The sequence below is a fragment of the Labeo rohita genome, chromosome 2 (genome assembly GCF_022985175.1).
Source record: "Labeo rohita strain BAU-BD-2019 chromosome 2, IGBB_LRoh.1.0, whole genome shotgun sequence".
Classification (NCBI taxonomy): Eukaryota; Metazoa; Chordata; class Actinopteri; order Cypriniformes; family Cyprinidae; genus Labeo; species Labeo rohita.
This window is the reverse complement of record NC_066870.1, coordinates 23,798,713-23,819,742: the sequence shown is the minus strand read 5'-3', so window position 1 is coordinate 23,819,742 and position 21,030 is coordinate 23,798,713. Positions and strand designations below refer to the sequence as shown.

General features: G+C 36.3%; 1 protein-coding gene across 1 annotated transcript in view; it reads left to right on the top strand.

Annotated features, from left to right (window-relative positions):
- Positions 1–21,030, top strand: part of pappa2 (pappalysin 2) — a 69,176-nt gene that overhangs the window by 5,724 nt on the left and 42,422 nt on the right. The window contains exons 3-6 of the mRNA XM_051097102.1: positions 8,936–9,084; positions 13,563–13,856; positions 13,939–14,131; positions 16,184–16,305. Coding sequence (XP_050953059.1) covers positions 8,936–9,084; positions 13,563–13,856; positions 13,939–14,131; positions 16,184–16,305 — 758 coding nt within the window. The remainder of the gene's footprint in view (positions 1–8,935; positions 9,085–13,562; positions 13,857–13,938; positions 14,132–16,183; positions 16,306–21,030) is intronic.

The following is a 21,030-nucleotide window of genomic DNA, read 5'->3' as shown; positions in this document are numbered from 1 at the left end:
CGGTGTGCCGCAGTGTCTTTCATTTTTCTGATGCTACATATATAAGTAGATGCTCACAAAACTGTCCTATAGTTTAAAATCATGAAAATGTGATCACGTCTTTGGTCTTTTTTATCGGCAGGATGAATTTGCTACATGTCAAATTTCCAGATGCAGTCTGGGAAGTGTTGTTCCAGACTCAGTGTGCAACGAGTCCTTGTGTCTCAGCCACCAGCTGTTGTCATTTTATGGTTGCTTGAAAACAAGCTTTCTTCAAGAGCCGCCTATCTCTTCCTGAAGGGCTCCTATAGAGATTAATAGGGCCCCAATGATACTATTGGATGGTGGTCTAAAAAATACTCTTTTTGTTGTTTTGCACTGGGAGAAATTTAAAGAGGACAACAGCGAGTTCATAGCTAAAATCCACAGGCAGAACATTTTTTTCTGTCCATGGTTTGTAAAAAATAAATCAGTTGAACGCCATCTCAGCGCTGTTTCTACCAAGGGGTTACGACTTGACTGGTTAGTGTAGCTTGGTCACCTCAATAAATTACATTTTAAAATATATTAAAATAGAAAAATGCAGTCTTGGTGAGCAAAAGAGACTTCTCTCAAAAGTATTGTTCTTATTTCATTGTTTGAAAGTGTGAAATGGATAATTCTCCCTTTTAAAGGTCAGGAAAGTCACTAGTAAGGGGCTTGGGGCTTGTTCCAATCAGCATGATCATGATGTAAGTTTCCTGCGTTCCTGTGCCAGCCGAGCAGCTGCCATTGAGATGAATGGGAATACTAAAAGATAGCCTTCTTCAGGGAATTTCAGACCTCCTTATTTCTACCAAGGCCAAGAGTTTGTAGTAGTGGTGACCTGGAGTAGCATACTGTCCTTGGCAGGCCACATTCAAAAAGCAATCCAAAGGCACTGAATAACCCGAAGGTTCGTTTACTGGACTTGTTTTCCTCTAAATATGATGTGTCAATAAGTATAAATGCTAATAGCCAACGGGACCGGATTAACCTTGGGCTCATAGACTAAGCCCTTAGAGAGATCTTTCCTTACCATGCTGGAAGTGTGTATCGCTAAGGCCGAGGTCCAGAGTTTGCAGAGAATTAATGCAGGGATGACATTTTGATGGCAATTGTATAGCGTGCTTTTTATGTGGAGGTCTGGGATTTTAATGTTTTGCTGTGTGAGTTATAGCCCAGGTATCTGCTGCTGGGCAGTGAAGCTGGAGTACTTGCCAATGGCTGTCACTACGCAAATTTGTTGTTGAAGCAGAGAGAAACAGCACAAGGGAACCACCAGGTGCTTTTTGGCAAGCTCCTGAAATGGAACGAGAAGAAAGCAAAGACATTGTAGTCCAGACATTTAAGCCAATAGAACTGAACTACCTGATAACTCTTCTCTTTAGTAATTAACTTTGATAGATGCTTAGCAATTTTTGCGATTTATGATGTATTTATTTCTTTATTCATTTTGCTGCCGGCGAGATAGTGGATCGGTGGTTTTGAATATGACTCTTTTAAGAATTGTTTTCTTTTTTTTCTGTTATTCAAAAGGATTGTGTCCACTTGAAAGGTGAAGGTAATGCACACATAAAATAATTTATTGGACGACTTTGGTGGAGGTATGAATATGAAGAAAATGTGCTTTTAAAACATTGTTTGAGTTGTCCAACATGTCAGTGGTGCGTGGGTCCTTAAAAAGTCTTGAATAACGTTTTCCTAATAAAAGGCCCTAAAAAGTCTTAAATTCAGATTCGATGGGTCTTAAATATTTTTGATCACATTACCACTAAAATATCTTCAATCTGACGGACGTGACGGACTGTTTACAATCTTTGGACAGAACGAAGATTTTTTTTTTCTCCCCCCACGGTAGTTACTGCATCATCATCAGACAGAACGACTTTTTTATGTATGTTCTCAATAATAATAATAATAATAATAATAAATATAGCTGCAAGCAACAATTGCGGGGCCAAGCACAAAAGAGGCAGAATGAGAAGCTAAGCACAGCAGGGAGCAACAGACTGACTACAACAATGAGTAATTAAAGCCATTTTAGGATGATATCAATTGAAATGGCTGAAAAATCATAAATATAACCAGTAATAATCACACTCATTTTTGCATCATGTCTCAAATTTGTAGTGGTGCTGTACGAAAACTATTATGTCTATCGACTTGAAATCCATAACTTTGTGTCAGTACAGTCCGACGATGATTTGAGTCAAATTTGGTGAAAATCGGACCAACGGTCTAGGAGGAGTTCGAACAAGTAGGTTTTATACATTAATCAAAATGGCGGAAAGGAAGTTCGGCCAACTGTGGTATAATTGGTATGTACGTTGTCGGCATGACCCAAGGAATATTTTGAGACCAGTTTTATTACAATAGGCTAATGCAATCAGAAGTTATTAGCATTTTTGGAAATTTCATTATTAATGTTTAATGAATGGTGTATTACTTCTGACCAATAGGTGGCGCTGTTACCAAATTGATGTGCCGTGGTCAGTGTGAGGTGACAATGGCACATATAAAATTTGGTGTCAGTATGTCACAGTTTTGCAGAGACACAGCCTCAGATGTAGTTCGCCAGCTTTCCAGCAAATTCGTTGATGCGCTAAACGAAAACGGTTTCATATATCGACACGAAATCCATAACTTTTTGTCAGCAAGGTCTGAAGATGAGTCAAATTTGGTGTAAATCGGACTAACGATCTAGGAGGAGTTTGAAAAAATAGGTTTTCAACATTAATCAAAATGGTGGACAATTTTGCCATAATGGGTATCAATGTTCTCAGCATGACCCAAGGAATCTATTGAGATCACTTTCATTACAATAGGCTAATGTAAGCAGAAGTTATTAGCATTTTTGTAAATTTCTTTATAACTTTTTACCACAAGGTAGCGCTGCACCCAAACTTTTTTGAGTACTGTCAGGGCATGGTGCCGAAGACACATACTGAGTTTCGTAACGATACGTCAATGCGTTTGTAAAATATAGCATTTTTGGACAAAATTCAGTATGGCCGGCACCCAGAATGGCTGACATGGGAAAATTGGGTATGGTTGGACTCAACATGATGCAACGAATTGGATTGTTTTGTGATTTTTGGCCAAACCATTCAGAAGTTATAAGCAAAAATAGCCATTTTTCATATCTCCTCACCACTAGGTGGCACTGCGCTGAAACACTGCAGGTAGCCTAAGGTCATGCTTGCTATGACACACACCAAGTTTGGTCTGAATATGCCAAACCGTTGCAGAGATATAGCCTCACAACCATTTTTGAGTACTTTTCATAGAATTCATTTGCATGTTATTCAAGAACGGATTGACTAATCAACTTGAATTCCATAACTTTGTGCCAGCATGGTCTGAAGATGAGCTGAGCCAATTTTGGTGAAAATCAGAAAAAACGTCTAGGACGAGTTTGAAAAAGTAGGTTTTACGAAAAAAAAATGTATAGAAAACAAACTAAACCTTACGATTTTTGAATTTTGGACTTAATTCGACTCGGCATGAGCCAAGGATTCAGAGGAAAAATTTTGATTCTGTGCCTTACGGTTCAAAAGTTATTAGCATAAAATGATTGAAACTTTGGACAAGTGGTGGCGCTAGAGAGTTTGAGTTTGAGACTCCAAACTTGCTGTGGTTAATGTTGGGACTGTCCTCTATCAGTGTGCCAAATTTCCCAACTTTCCCGCAAACGGTTCTATGGCCAGCCATAGACTCGAGCGGAAGAAGAAGAAGAAGAACACCAATGGATACAATAGGTGCCATTGCACCTTCGGTGCTTGGCCCCTAATAATAATTATAGGTCGAGCTACAGCTAGCTGACCATCAGCCTTCGAGCTAGTTTATTTTTTTACTTGCCCAACCAGACAAACAACCTGATTAAAACTTAAGTGACAAAAAATAACCAGCGAAGCATCAAAACGCATCAATACACAATAGATAGTGTATTTCTGGTATCGTTCTGCCTGTCTCTTTGTAAAAGACTTCAAACCAAATGAGCGTAACAGCACACACACACAAAAAAAAAAAAAAAAAAAAAAATACTCAGGAGAAACACACTGAGGTAATAATTCTAAACGTGTAGTTTATTTATAACATGATATAGTTATGTAACATACCAAGAGAGCTATTTTCTGAATATTCTCATGACTGCAAATGTTACATTGATTTTAGTTCAATAAACAAGTAGTAATAAGTAGTTATTCTGTTACTTACATTTTAGACACAATATTTACTGTTTTGTTCTGTTCCACCAACGAAAATAGTTCCAAACAAGGATCACAGCACAAGTATAGGCTAGTACATCCAAGCAATACGCTGTGGTGTTTTGTTACTGAATGATTCAGCGTTTCTGAAGGAATCATTTGTATGAACGACTTAATGCTCACTCATTTAGTGACTTACCGCCACCTACTGGTAGTTTAGTGTGTTTAAAAGTATGCATCCCCCCTCCCCCAACATGTCTTAATTGTATATTCATAAATGTATTTAAAACATTAATCTCATCACATTATTTATTGCAGTTGTAATTTTGCACTGTAAGTTAATTCATCTGACTGGTAACCACTCTATAGAATTTATTGATAAATTGTAGTAATTTGACATGAAAGGTGATGTATACATTAAAAAAGTAAAAAAAAAAAAAAAAAAAAAAAAAATATATATATATATATATATATATATATCATTCATGACAGTGATAAAATGTAGTTTTCTTTTTACATTAAACACAATAAATTTTACATATATGTATGTGATATGTGTATTTACATTACAGGTTTAGGTCTTAAATTTCATATACGGTGGTATTGCAAAGGTCTTAAAAAGAATTTCACTTATCTTCATTATTATTCATTATTATTCATTATTAATGCAGTTCATTTTGGTGCTTCTAATAGTGCAGAAATTAGGGAAGGCTGGGGTTTGTTGGCACAAATCTCTGGTGGAATGAACATTAACTGAACTAAGAACAAATGAAAGATCTTACACTGTAAAAAACAATTTGTTGAGTCAACTTAAAATAATTTGTAACCTGGCTGCCTTAAAATTTCAAGTTCAGTCAACTCAAAAATAAGTTAAATATTAAATTATACTAAGTGACAACTTAGATATTTTAATTGAATCAACTTAAAATTTTAAGGCAGCTGGGTTACTTACCCATCTGTTAAGTTTAGCAAACACAAATATCTAAGTTGTTACTTAGTACAACTTAACATTTCAAGTTAAATAAACTTATTTTAGTTGACTGAACGTAAAATTTTAAGGCAGCAGGGTAACAAATTATTTTAAGCTGACTCAACAAATTGTGTTTTTTATTTTTTACAGTGTAAGTATAAAATAGTACTTTTAATGTCACAAAATATTACATTTTGTTAATATATCAGTAAACATGTTTCGTAAAGTTCTACATTACAAAATTATTATAAAAGTACAGTTATGTACACTGAAGTAATGCACTCTAAAAACTGCTGGGTTAAAAACAACTTAGCGCTTAGCGGGTAAAATATGGACATACCCAGCGATTGGTTTGTTTTGACCTAGCGGTTGGGTTAAATGTTTAACCCAGCCTTCTGGGTAGTAACCCAACCACTGGGTCAAAACAACCATATTTTGTAGTTTGTCCATATTTTACCCAGCGCTGGGTTGTATTTAACCCAGCAGTTTTTAGAGTGTGGCTGCTAACAATTCAGCTTTGTCATCACAGGAATAAGTTATATTTTAAAAATATTAAAGTAGAAAACAGTTTTTTAAAAATATAATAATAATTCACAATACTACTGTTTTTACAGTATTTTGTATTTAAAACTGCAGCCTTGGTAAGCACTAGAGACGACTTTCAAAAACTTTATTTATTCATACAATATTTAATCGTTTAACACTGACAAAAACGGACTTACCTCACTGGGTTTTGACCTTGTAATGTCTGGACAGAATCAGTGAAGGCAGGTTAGGAGGGCAAATATTCAGATGCTACATTTTTGTGGCAGAACCCACTTCCATCTCAGAATTTAACCCTGTGCCAGTCAATCCCCAGTGCTGACCAACACAAGTTTCCTTGACATCAGTGGTTGCTCTGATTAGAGGACTGTGCTGACAGTTGAACATTTTCATTTGCTGTTGTTTTTGTCATGTTGTGTTTGTTTCCTGAATAAGCATTTTTGTGGCATCTGTTGGTTTGTGGTTAGTGTTCAATTCCTTGTTTGTTAGCTTTGGAAACATGTCATTTTTTTATTTTTGTTTATTTATTATTATTTTTTTTTTAATTTATTTGATTCATCTGTAAGTATAAAACTATATTCTTCTCAGACATATTCAAATGATTGGACTGCTAAATGCTGTCAGCACTCAGTGCTTACAGTTATTAGTTAACCACTAATGTTTGGGCTTGGAAAGAATATTTATTTAAGAAAGTCGTGAGTCTGAATGTTGTGTGATCAAACACACTGATCATTGAAGCCACTAGAAACATTATTTGTTTTGGCCTCTTACACTGTAAAATGTGATTTGTTAGAACCTAGTCACATTGACTTGATTTAAAATTTTTGGTACTGTTTAAACCAATATTATTTGTTGACAAATTACACACTTAAAGGCATAGTTCACCCGAATGAATGAATGCTTTTCAAAAAATCAATTCATTCTGTCATTGTTTAGTCAAACTTAGTTGTTCCAAAACTGTATGAATTATACCTTCTTCTGTTGGACACAAAAGAAGATATTGTGAAGAATCTGATTAGCCATTGCTGGTCCCCATAGTACAAAAAGAACGAATATGAACAGTTTGTCTTTATATCCAATAAGACAGCAGAGGAAGCAGACAGGATTGAATCACAAAACTTGCCTGTGGCCTTGTACCATGGCTCATGCTTTGTTTTTTACTTAGTCTTATACTTTATACCTCATTACTTTACCCCTCATAATCATTTGCCAGCATCTACTATTATTTACTATGGATTTTTTATACTGCACATTAATCCTATTTGTTTTTAAAATCCGTTTTTTAGGACTGACTGATCTCAAAGCCATATTGCAGTTGGTGAAATCAGATCTGTTCAGTGTATCTACATCAGTTGCAATTGTGATGACTTAAGTGTCAGTGGTGAGATACCAAGAGACACAAGAGAGTCATTTTGAGATGAGAGGACAGAGATTTGGTGTTTTCAAAATTTGGTCTAGCACTTCAGTGTAATCGGGAGGGTTTTGAAAAACACTCAAAATTCATGAGACATCATAAATCACGTGATTTCAAACTGCAAAAATAAAAACTCTTCATCTTAGTCAACATTTTTGTATGCTTTCCATTGGAAAAATAAAATAAAATAAGTCAACAAGCATATGAGAAGATAAAGTATATTAATAATAGAAAAACATTAGGGCTGCGATTAGTCAATTAGTCACGATTAGTCGATTAGTCACGATTAATCGATTCAAAATAAAAGTTTATGTTTACATACTATACGTGTGTGTGTACCATGTCTATTTATTATGTATATATAAATACACACACAAATATATGTATATATTTAAAAAAAATATTTGTATGTATTTATATGCAAACACTTGTACTGTATATAATTTATATTATATATAAATATAACATTTTGCATATAACACATTTTTTCCTTAGTATATATATGTATGTGTGTGTATTTATATATACATAATAAATATACACAGTACACACACATATAGCATGTAAACATAAACTTTTATTTTGATTCAATTAATTGCGACTAATCGTTTTGCAGCCCTGGAAAACATAACTAGTTTTTAAAGAATGTATATCTCAAATTAAGTTTATTTTTCTTACACTATTGGCTGCAATGTTACTTTCTTTTAAAAGAATAAATCTAATAAAAATTTTGTGACCATTATTTTTTTTTTTAAAGAAAAACAAAATACTGATTAAGAAAGTTTTTTTTTTTTATTAACAGTGCATTTAGATCACCTCTATCAAAATGAGCAAACTTTACTCTTTTTCTAAACATCTAAACATGTTTTATTGCCAATATTCTGCATCTAATTGGCTTTACATGAGTGTCAGCAATTCACAATGTGAAAAATGAAATGGTCCAAAATATATTTGGTTCACTTATTCTCCAGAACACATTTGGAACAACACATAAGTAATGTGAATATAAATTGTTAAATCATTTGAAATCTATTACTGAATTAGCCATGTAGGAGAGATTCAGGCAACTGGAGCACTCAAGAACATTGGCTCAGCCTTTGCTTGTTTAATAAAAAGAGATGTAAGAAGTACGATATTTGGTTTATTCTCTCATGGAACGGGTCCAAGAAACAGTAGGTGGTTCAGCTAATAGGCCCGACCCTTCGGCACGATCCAAAGGGCATTAAGAACCGGACCTCTTCAAACCAACAGCTCAATGATATGAGGTGCATAGACTTGAGCAGCTATGAAAGCAAAAGAGAAAAATGACATGTGACATATTCCAAAGTGAAAATAAGTTAACGTCACACATCAAAGCGCCTCTATGGCGATTTATCACAGCTGGGAGTGGAATAAAAAAGTGGGTAGTCGTTTAATGCGCCATAACCAGTTCAAACAATTATAATCCCTAATCATCGTGACATGAAGTGATTTTTTATGACTGTTGTTATTAAAACCGGTAATAAAAGTCAAGATGCGATTTTAAAAACATGTATATGACATCGTACCTCAGTAAATTTTTATGTTAGTTCTTTAACAAATTCCATTTGCTTACTTCAGATGACATGAATGAAACGATTTATACCGTTGTTGTTTTAAACGGTTATTTTAGTAACATTCTTTTTTAGATCTTGAACAAACTTAGTCCAATAAAGAATACTGAGTAACTTGCATGATGTTCATTCATGTTTATGCAAGTTCCCTTAATAATAACTTGTTTTCTATGCAAAGTTTCTTGACTGTGTGTCAATATGTCTGATGCAGGGCTTATCTGAGCGTGAAGGAACTGAAGGAACTGCTTCATCTGAGCAGTTCGGACACACTCAACGTGTTCTTCGCTAATAATTCAGCACGCGAGGAGCTTGCTGGGGTTGCCACCTGGCCGTGGGCAAAAGAAGCCCTTACTTATCAAGGTAAGCTGCATCACAAGACCTCATGAACACGATAAAGTGAACCCAAAAATGAAAATTCTGTCATTAAAGAAGTTCACTTCCAGAACAGAAATTTACAGATAATTTACTCACCCCCTTGTGATCTGATTTTTTTCATCAGTTGTAAAGAAACGATGCTTTTTGAGAAAAACATTTCAGTATTTCTCTCCATATAGTGGACTTCTATGGTGGCTGCGAGTTTGAACTTCCAAAATGCAGCTTAAATGCAGCTTCAAATCGCTCTAAACGATCCCAGCTGAGGAAGAAAGGTCTTATCTAATGAAAAAAAAAAAATTACAATTTATATACTTTTTAACCTCAAATGCTCATCTTGTCTAGCTCTGCGTGAACTCTGTGTATTCCGGTTCAAGACAGTTAGGGTATGTCGAAAAACACCCATCTTATTTTCTTCTCCAACTTCAAAATCGTCCTACATCGCTATTCTACTTTTTTTGTAAAGGGCGTTTGATCTTATTTGTACGTTCACTTTGTAAACACTAGGTTGGTATTTCTGCAGCGATGTAGGGCGATTTTTAGGACGAAGTTGGAGGAGAAAATGAGTTGGGAGTTTTTTGACCTACCCTAACTGTCTCGAACAGAGTTCATGCAGAGCTAGACAAGATGAGCATTTGAGGTTAAACAGTATATAAATAGTAACATTTTTTTTAGAAAATAACTGATCGTTTCGCTAGATAAGACCCTTCTTCTTTGGCTGGGATCGTTTAGAGCCCTTTGAGGCTGCATTTAAACTACATTTTGAAAGTTCAAACTCGGGTCACCATAGAAGTCCACTATATGGAAAGAAATCCTGAAAAGTTTTCCTCAAAAAACATAATTTCTTTACGACTGAAGAAAGAAAGACCACATCTTGGACATCTTGAAAGACAAGAAGGTGAGTAAATTATCTGTAAATTTTTGTTGTGGAAGTGAACTTCTCCTTTAATTACTCACCCTCATGTCATTCTAAACCCGTAAGACCTTAATTCATCTTCGGAACACAAATTAAGATTTTTTTGATGAAATCTGAGAGCTTTCTTATTCTGCATAGACAGCAGTGCAACTACCATGTTCAAGGCCTGGAAAGTAGTAAGGTCCATATGACATCAGTCAGCAGCACTACGCACATGCATCGAGGTACTCTCGTGAACGTGCGGCAGAGACTGACACAGAAGAGAAGAAATTGTTGAATAAAGTTGTGATTTTTGCTTTCTTTTTGCACAAAAAGTTCTCGTAGTTTCGTAAAATTACTGTTGAACCACTGATGTCACATGGACTATTTTAACAATTTCCTTACTACCTTTATGGGCCTTAAATGTGTCAGTTGTGTTGCTGTCTATGCAGGGTCATAAAGTTCTCAGATTTTATGTCTTACGAGTTTAGAAAGACATGAGGGTGAGTAATCAATGACTGCATTTTCACTTTTGGGTGAACTATCCATTAAATGATGAAAACATGGCTTATGATTTGACCAGATTAAACTACATGAGATCATACTATGGCTCAGTTAGTCCCTTCTGCTAGATGTTGTAACTACACCGTCTAGTTTTAAAAAGCATCTTTTGTCTACTGATGGCCTTTCAAAAAACTTTTTTTTTTTTGCAGATAACAAATCACAAATATTTCATCACATTAGGGCAGATGTTTTATTTCTTTCTTTTTTTAAATGTTCTGAAAAGCTTGAAATGGATTTATATTTTCCACTATATCTGACATCACAGCTCAGTATTGTGAACAGTGTAAGGGCTGGGGCTGTGTGCATTTTTGGAAGGGATAAAAAGCAGGCAAGATAAAATGAGAACAGAACTTTAAAATAAAAGACAAACTAATATTTCAAAATAAAAGACTGTTATGCTAGATCTGCCTCTTGGCCTCCAAATCCAACTGGGTTCATTCTACCATGGACAATGTCAAGTTAAGAACTTAAGAAAGTTGTTTCCCGTCACTACATTCCCCACCGCACATGTGTTTTTTGTACCTGATGCCATACATCTTCTTGTTCATGACTTGCTTTTTTTGATCGCCTTAAATCTTTTCTTTAAAGAAACACATTCTTGTCTCTTCATCCTTGTTGTCTGTATTTGCCTTTACAAGATTAATGGGCCGTGATCTCAAGCATAAAAGAAAACACTTGCAGCACGCATAGATTTCCCTGTAGATTGCCCCTTAATCATTAAGGTTGTCCACCGGGAGAGAAGAAAAGGAACTCGACAACAACCAAACAAAAACAAAAGGGTATTACGCTGTTGCCATCTCCATCCAACTGCCAGCTGATTTTATAGTACTCGTCGTTGCTGTGTTTTAGAGCTCATTAAAGCGGTCTCAGTTAAGTCCAGCTCCTTTAAAAAGGAGATTTCTCTCAAGCAGGAAGGTTTCTTATATAAGTCCCCCTCCCATTGGTTCAGGATGCATGATCAGACATTGTGGTCTTGGCTTTTTGGGTTATAGCTTTTGTTAATGAGATCATTTTGGCCTGTGCGTAGAATGTGAACTTTTAAACTGATATTAGCATGAGTAATTAGCGCCAACTTGCTTTTGTGAGCTTAAATTTGGTCATGAATTTTCATGAATTAACATGTATACGTAATAACACATTGCATTCATGTTTTATTTGTTAACATTTAGTTAATTTTTCAGGTATCATATAAACAATTTAAGAGCATTTATTAATCTAGGGTACTGATAATTTCTTAAAGGGGACATCGGATGCCCATTTTCCACAAGTTGGTATGATTCAGCAACATACTTTGGTTAAAATGGGAGTGCAAAACACCCTTTTTACATTGTCAAAAACAGCTCTGTTCACAGAGACCTGTTTCGGTGCATGTCTCTTTAAATGCTAATGAGCTCTGCCCCGCCCCTCTCTACTGTTTTTTTGTTGGCGCATTACCATCAAAGACAAAACTAATCCACTGTGCGTTCGTGGCTCTAATGCATGAAGACTCTTATGTTTACTTTTACATCCAATTACAAAACACCTACATTGTTTACGAGACATTGTTGTCGCTACAGCTGCTCGAGCGTGGAGAAAATGGCGGGTTGAGGGTGGAAATATGCAAATACAGGACAGTCCGTAAGCAGCCGTGGGTGGGGTCTGGGCAATATGATGTCATACTGCTCATAAAATCAAAATGGCTTGATAAACGAGACTGTTTAGGTTTTTGGGGATTACAAAAAAAGAATGAATGGATTTTTTAGCAATATAGACACATTTATATGCAAACACCGTTTCAAAGTATTTAGAATGTTATGTTAATTTTTGTTGTTATATTTCTACACCTTGAAAATAGATTTTAAGGGGTCCTTAGTGTCCATATCACCTTGTTATGTTTTATTTTGCTCTCAATTGTCCTGTTAATGATATGAGGAGAGAGAGGTGCCGCTTTGAATTTTACAGTGATATGGCCCCTTTCTTATTTCGCAGAGATATGGCTCCATTCTTATTATGCCCATAATCCACCTCTGCTTTTGATTTACCATCATGTCAAAAACAGTCTTTGGTGCAAGATGATCTTTGTTCACAAATGTTTCGCTGGCCCTGCATGGAGGTTAAAAAGCAAGATTAGTTTCTCATAAATTAGAAGACGCGGTACAGTTTTATGGTTTAATTTCACATAAATCACAAGCTTATTTGCGAGAGTACCTTGATGTCGTATACCGAGGAACAAGGTCAAACTACTGCTCTGAATGCTTTAAGTGAAATCAGACCATAGCATGGACTGCTGATCTTGTGGTGTAACTGTAAACGATCTGTGTCTGTCAGACGTGTCTAGCCAAGCTCTGTCCGTTTGGCTGAACTCCCATAAAACATGGATATTTCCTAAATAAAAAGGTTGTTCGCTCAAATCTTGTATATCTGCTGTAAATGGCCTGTCTGAGGTGGAGCGCAGATCTCCAGAAGAGAAAGATTTTCGCAGATGCCCATATAAACCGACTTCTGTTTTTAATTAGTAAACAAATTCTGTTTTTGCTTTAAAACCTAATAACTTACATAAACTACAAGTTCAGTATAACCAAAATTATGCAAATTAGCCTCACAATGTCATTTCATATTTGTTCTCAAACAACATCTGCATGGATTTTAAAACGGTTATAAATGTCACATTGTTTTAAGCTTTTTCTTACACTATTTGGATATAAAACCAGATGCCAATGTGTTACTTTTAAGCAGGTGTGGGATCTTAAATGCATTTTAATGTTCTGAATGTGGTTAGAACATTATACAACACAGATAACCAGATGTACCATTCTTTCTGTTAATCCTAGCTGTGGTGGTCTTGTTTTACAGGATAGTGCACACTGTTTTATGCAGCAATATTTCAGAATTAATCAGTTTCATATACTTACAGACTCCTGGCTTAAAGATTAAAGTTAGCTTGGGCATTTACACCTCAGTGTTCTGTCAGGTTAAAGTTTATGTTGTTAGATCACATACAGAGATGTCGATTTGTGTCATTTTTCAGGTGGAATGATTCTTAACCCCTCCTACTTTGGCACCAAGGGACATAACAACACCATGATCCATGAGATGGGTCATATTTTGGGACTGTACCATGTGTTTAAGGGTGTGACTGAACGCGAGTCATGTGATGACCCCTGTCAAGAGACCACCCCATCTATGGAGACGGGAGATCTGTGTGCTGATACAGCGCCAGCGCCAAAGTCAAAAGTTTGTCACGACCCTGATCCAGTCAATGACACGTGTGGCCTTACCCATTACATAAACACACCCTACAACAACTACATGAGTTACACAGGTAATCATGATCAGAATAAACCAATGTGAATAAACCAATGAAAATATCAAATGTGAAAGAATGTAACTTCTTTCTTTTACAGATGATGACTGTACTAACCACTTTACACCCAATCAAGTAGCGCGGATGCACTGCTATATTGATATGGTCTACAAAACCTGGGTCAATGGCAGAAACCCCACCCCTGTTCCACTTGCACCAATGGTGATTGGTCAAGATGCAGATTCCGTCACCATTCATTGGCTAAACCCAATCAGTGGGCCACTTGCCCACAGGTAAAGTAAGGAGCATATATATAACAGACAAAATGGAAATAAATGTTTCTCAGTACAAATATTTATTCATTCACAATACACAATTTCTTGTATTCTCAACAATGTTATGAGAAATTCACTTAGTTTTGTTATGCAACTGATTTTTATTTGATTTGGTTTACAAAATCCATTTCTACTTGGCCACATGAATAACAAGTTCTGTTATGAAACTCTAGATGGCGCAAACTGATGATATTCACAACATTAAACTACTTGGCACAAGCTAATTGGTTCATATTGCATACGCAGCCAATGAACATGCTGCTTTACATTTTAATTACTGGTTAGCATTCATTAAAGCATTTCACAGCACGCTTTCAAAAGTTGTTCTGAAACCCTCCACCTCCCCAGCTCCACCTGTACAGATCTTGATATAGGTTATTTTATATGCTACTTGTTATATGCTCCATGTCATCCAAGATGTTCATGTCTTGTTTTCTTCAATTGCAAAGAAATTAATTTTTTTGAGGAAACATTTAAGGATTTTCTCTATATAGTGGACTTCAAAGGTGGCCAACAGGTTGAAGGTCCAAATTGCAGTTTCAGTGCAGCTACAAAGGGCTCTACACGATAACAGCTAAGGAATAAGGGTCTTATCTAGCAAAACGATCAGTCATTTTCATAGACTGTAAAAAATATGGAAGTAGTGTCCGTGACGTCACCCGCAGGTTTCTGAAGAGCATTTTTGAAGCTCTTAGTGGGCTGGAGTCGACCGTTGCCATCTTAGAATCGCGTCACTGCACGTCACTCCCTGATAATCAAAAATGGGCAAAGAGGCGGGACGTGAGTGGAGTTGGTTGCTGAAACCACGCCCACCTAGCGAGACGGTGGTGACAGCAGCGGCAATCCACCTGTCACTCAAGTGGCCACTCCCTAAATTATGCAGAACTTTAAGGCTTAATATAATTTAAACGGATGAGTTATAAAAAAATTCACCCCCCCTCACAGTTTACATGAAGGGCACAGTTAGCTATATAGACCAAAACCGCTTTTTGTACCAGGCTGTAAAGATATTTTTTTCTGCTGTAAAGTTGGGCATTTTAACATAGGGAGTCTATGGGATTGACTCCCTTTTGGAGCCAGTCTCTAGTGGCCAGTCGATGAATTGCTGTTTTAGTCACTTCCGTGTTGGCTTCAAGAGGGAGACCGGGAGGTTGGCGCTTGGTCATTTTCTAAAAAAAAGAGATATTCTGTATTTTTTAACCACAAATGCTCATTTTGCACTAGCTCTGCAATGCGCACGTGCGACTTCATGTATTGCATAATCATGTTAAAAAGGTCATGTGTGCTTAGTTCTTCATCTTTGTACTTTGTACCTCAGAAAGGTAGGGTAAGGTGAAAAAGTACATCTAATTTTCTCCTCCAACTTTAAAAACCTCCAACATCATTGTTTTTACCTTTTTTTTGTAAAAAGGGCTTTTGACTTTCTTTGCACATTCTCCTTGTAAACACTGGGTCGGTACTTCTGCCTATGTCATCCGTGACATGCGAGCTAGTGCAAGACGAGAATCTGTGGTTAAAAAGTATGTAATTTTAAATTATTTTTAGAAATTGACCAATCGTTTCCTCAGCTGGGATCATGTAGAGCCCTTTGAAACTGCAGTTTGGACTTTCAACCCATTGGCCATCACTGAAGTCCACTATATGGAGAAAAATGAGAATGTTTTCCAAAAAAAACTTTTTCAAAAATTCTTCGCAACTGAAGATAGAAAGAGATGAACTTGGATGATACAGGGGTGAGTGAAGTTTTTCGTAAGTGAACTATTTCTTTAACTGGGTGTTAAATGTCCTCAAATCCCACAGCATTTAAATTCAAAATAAGTTATTTCATGGAAATGCACCTGAAAACATTTAAACTTGTCATGTTCTATATGTGATTCCACTGCTATCGAAATCAAATAGCTCATGCTTAGCAAAAGCACATGAAGTGATGGATTTTGAGTCCCCCGCTTCATATGATATGTCAATCTCTTTGTACACTTTTTTAAAAGGCTATTCTCTTTGGCTGTGTAGGGAAGGTGACATGAACTGTCATCTCTGTGATGAGAATGGAGCACTCCAACAGTACGCCCATGAGGCCACTTCTCCTCACGCCTGTGATTCCACTGGATACTGGACACCGGAGGAAGCAGTGGGTTAGTACTCAGTCAATCTTTATTAGAATATTAGTCATACAACTTTACATGTGCAAACACAGACAGGTGGGATGAGACAAACCATAAAAAAGTCTCAATGCTGTTGGGCTGTATATAAGTGCTGTTGAAATCCCATTCACATTAGAGGAACAGAACTAACTCCTGTATTATGGTTTTTATATCACGATCTAACAAAATTCTTCCACACGCATATGTCACGACTTGTAAGATGGTAAGCGTATGACTGAATGCCGTCTCTTACGTAAATGTTGTTGGACGTGTGCTTGATCCTCAACACACCACTGAATATGTCACGAATGATCGTCGATGTAAAAAACAATACCTGCGCTTTGATTAATGAGGATAGAGAGAATTTAGCCCTGGCTTCTCTCTCCGAACTTGTGCATTCACATTCAGGTGGATCGTTCAGTCTCATGCGGGCCAGGTGCGTGCAAGTCTGGAAAAATTTAGGGAATAAATCATTAAATCATAATTGCCTGGATAAAAAACACTCTTTTTGCCATCAATGAATAAAAAAGGCCCTTGGCACGGCTTCAAGTTTTGGTAATATTGGGTGGCGTCCAGAAGCGGGCCTTCGTAAAAAGCGATGTGTATCCTGTGCAGTGTTTCAACTTTATTCCTCACGTAACAGATGTTACTGATTATTCTAATCAGAAATCTCTTAGCATCTGGCCTGCCCACTCACTGACGTGTCATGGATAAGACTGTGCTTTGAAAAGTCCGCCCAAACCATGGAAATCCTCCCCTGGTATGCAGTCGTTTTCATAAAGCACGGTATCATGAGAGAGGTCATACATAAACTCGTCCAGCTAGGTGGTAGTGGAGAGTGATTTTTGGCCCCGAGTCTTGTTTTAAGAAACAGATTGATGAGAAATGAAGCCTTAAATTTGAAAATAAAAATATATATCTCTACGAAAACAATATCTTTGCGATATTAATGATGAATGAGATTTAATACCGTCGGTTCAGGTCTATAATAAATTACGGTAACCTATTGTTTTTGGTTTATTTTTAAAAACATGATAGAGTGCATGATGACTACCTAATGTGAATTATTTTGTCGGTCAGTTAATCATGTCAGAAAGACTTTAAGAGCAATATGACAACACTGTTTGTGTAGGATGAAATAATGCTCATGGTAATACCACGGTGAATCATTTGATATCTGTATTAGCGCAGGCCAGTTCAATACCAACAAATCATAAGGTACTTGGACCTCAGATCTCACATCTTGTAGCGCTCGCCCCTGCTTACCTGTACCGTACCCTCTGTGTGTGCTATAAGGCAGCTTTTTTGAGAAATAAGGCTTGAGCCAGGGCGAGCAGAGATCTGGTTAAGGTTGCTGAAAGAAGGAAGGATGACACGCTCACAGATCTCGCCGCATTGCTTCTCCCGGCGGGAGCATTACGCCACATCTGATACAGTCATTAATTCTACCCTGTGTGGAGGCCCTCGCTCTGTTTATCTGACCAATTGAGTTTTATGGTTTGCCTTGGCCTGCTGCTGTTTACCCTGTACACATCCACACATGTGAGGCCACGCTGGGTGCAAAGGAGCGCTCTGTGACTCAAGGCTGCTGTCTGTCTATCTGTCTCTTTCGACCTGGAGTACAGTTTAATCTATCATTGTAAAACCTTTCAGAGTTCACATGGCCTGATATTAAGACTTGTGCTCTTTACATTAATACACAATAGTTCACTAAACCGTTTTGTCAGTATTTGGGGACAAAAGTGCCTGACCTATTAATTAGCCCCCTGAAGGCTGTATTTATCTCCTTTCTATGTAAATGATATGTATTATAGATTTTTTATTACAGGTCTATTAAGGGAAAAACTGTGCTTTTTGCCTGGAGTAATTAACAACCATTATTTTTGGCTGCAAAAAAGAAGACTGAGATTGCTTTAGTACTTACATCCAGTATAAACAAGCAAATCAGTATAAATAATCTAATATCCTGACAAGATAAAAACCCAGACAAGCATATTTTAAGCCTTATTTCTTTCAATTTTTGCACATTTTGCTGCATTTTTTTATTGTTTATAAAGTACAACTTTTATTTTCTTTTATATATAAATGTATTCATTTATAAAGAGCTGATTTACACTATTGTTTTTTTCAAGGAAATTAACACTTTAAATTGCATTAAATTGATGACAAGTGACAGTAAATGCATATATGTGACCCTTGACCACAAAACCAGTCATAAGGATCCATTTTTTTGAATAAAGAAGCTTTCCATTGATGTATGGTTTGTTAGGATATAACAATATTTGGCTGAAATATGACTATTTGAAAATCTGGAATCTGAAGGTGCAAAAAAATCAAAATATTGAGAAAATCGTTTTTAATGTTGTCCAAATTAATTCTTAGCAATGCGTATTACTAATCAAAAATAAAGATTTGATATATTTACGGTAGAAAATGTACAAAATATCTTCATGGGACATGATCTTCAGTGTTGGGCAAAGTTACTTTTAAAAGTAATGCATTACAATATTATGTTACTTCCAAAAAAAGTAACTAATTACATTACTTAGTTACTTTTTATGGAAGGTTGCTTGTTTGTTTTTAATATACAAAGTTCTATTTTTGTCAAAAACCCTTTCACAGAAGAAGAAAATTAACACTCTTCAGCAATGAAAAAAAGAACAAATGTTAGTTTATCTTGAGTAATTTTTGCTTTGATCATGGAAGGCCAGCAGCAAAGTTACTGGTTAATGAAAAGGATATTTGTATTGTGTGACATTTAATTATTTCAGGTTTGCATCATATTCTGAGTTGCATTTCACATTTCACATTTTTTATTCACCTTTTTAATTGATGCATTACAGAATTAATGCATGTTTACATTTATTCTAGAACTAAAGTAACATCTTACTCCTGATTTCTCTAAACTTGGGGATAGGAGAGCTTTCAATCAGTAAATGGGAGGAAAAAAGTAACTGGCATTACTTATTTTAAAAAGTAACTCAGATTTTTTTTTTGTGTTAAAGTAAAGTAATGTGTTACTTTAGTAGTTACTTGAAAAAAGTAATCTGATTACATAACTCACATTACTTGTAATGCGTTACCCCCAACACTGATGATCTTTACGTAATATCCTAATGATTTTTGGCATTAAGGAAAAATCAATAATTTTGACCCATACAATGTATTTTTGGCTATTGCTACTAATATACCCAAGCTACTTAATACTGGTTTTGTGGTCCAGGGTCACATAATGTTACAAAAGATTTATATTTCAAATAAATTCTGTTCCTTTGAACTGAAAAAAAAAATCCCCCCCAATGTATTGCAGTTTCCACAAAAATATTAGGCAGAACAACTGTTGACCACCATATCAACATATTAGAATGATTTCTGAAGGATCATGTGACACTAAAGACTAGAGTAATGATTACAGGAATATATATATATATATATATATATATATATATATATATATATATATATATATATATATATATATATATATATATATATATATATATATATTTTACTGTATTATTGATCAAATAAATGCAGCCTCATCAACCCCAAACTTTTCATATGTAGGTGTCTGGATCGCAGTAGTGGAGCAAGGCTGTACAGTCCTGTCAAATTGTGGCAGATTGTAGTAGTCTGCTGCTCAGGCATTGATCGTATGCGCAATTGAATGCCGCTATCAGTGGGCGTAGTTAATTCTTAGTGATGTCCCCCCGATGTGTTTGCGAAAGTGCCGCCCCAGGGCTCTCCTGGGATTATCTTCTCCTGTCTCGCTCCTGTTCTTCAGGCCACCGAGGGCATTAACTCTTAGTTTAATAAATTATTTTGTGAGCCCTGTCTGTCCCAATTAAGGCGCCAATCTGTCTCCTTTGCCAAGTTGCACCTGGGTCTTACGGTCGATTGAGGTCTGGGGAAATGTGCTTCACATCCATTGCCAAGACATGTGGTTTTTCCCAGACACTCTCTCTCTCTGTTTTCCCTTTCACTCCGTTTCTCCCTCCTTGCCTCCCATCCTGTCTTTTTTTAAAATTGTCATAACAAGATTGAAGATTCAAGAGATTAAATGGTTGTTCATAATAAACGCAGAATTGCTCAGTTCCAAAACCGAGTGAGGTTTAAGGTGCGCTCCCAACACAAATGCTGTTCTATCTAGGGATAGTTCACCCAAAAATGAAAATTCTGTCATTGATTACTCACCCTCATCTCGTTCCAAACCCGCAAGACTTTCGTTCATCTCTGGAACACAACTGAAGACATTTTTGATTAGGTCCAAGAGCTTTCTGACCCTCCGTTGATAAATTAAGGTTGAACCACTGATGTCACATGGACAGTTTTAACAATGTCTTTCTGGGCCTTGAAAGTCTCAGTTGTGCTGCTGTCTATCCAGTGTCAGAAAGCTCTCGGATTTCATCAAAAATATCTTCATTTATGTTCTGAAGATGAACAAAGGTCTTATAATTTTCCTTACTTCAGGACAATTAAAATGCTGCCTTAAAGGCAGGTATGCAAAGAGGCAGCTCCCAGAGATATTGAGTGTGCGTATAAATCCAGTGTACAAAGCAACCCACTATTTTGTCAAGTTTTTGAATGCATTGCTATGGAAATGCCAGTTTTAGGGCTAAAATGCCAGTTCTATTGCAATGAATTATCTCATCCTTCCAGGTGTATGTCCCATTTGCCAAAAAGATTCTTAGCTTTTGATGGCAAGTTACAGTATTT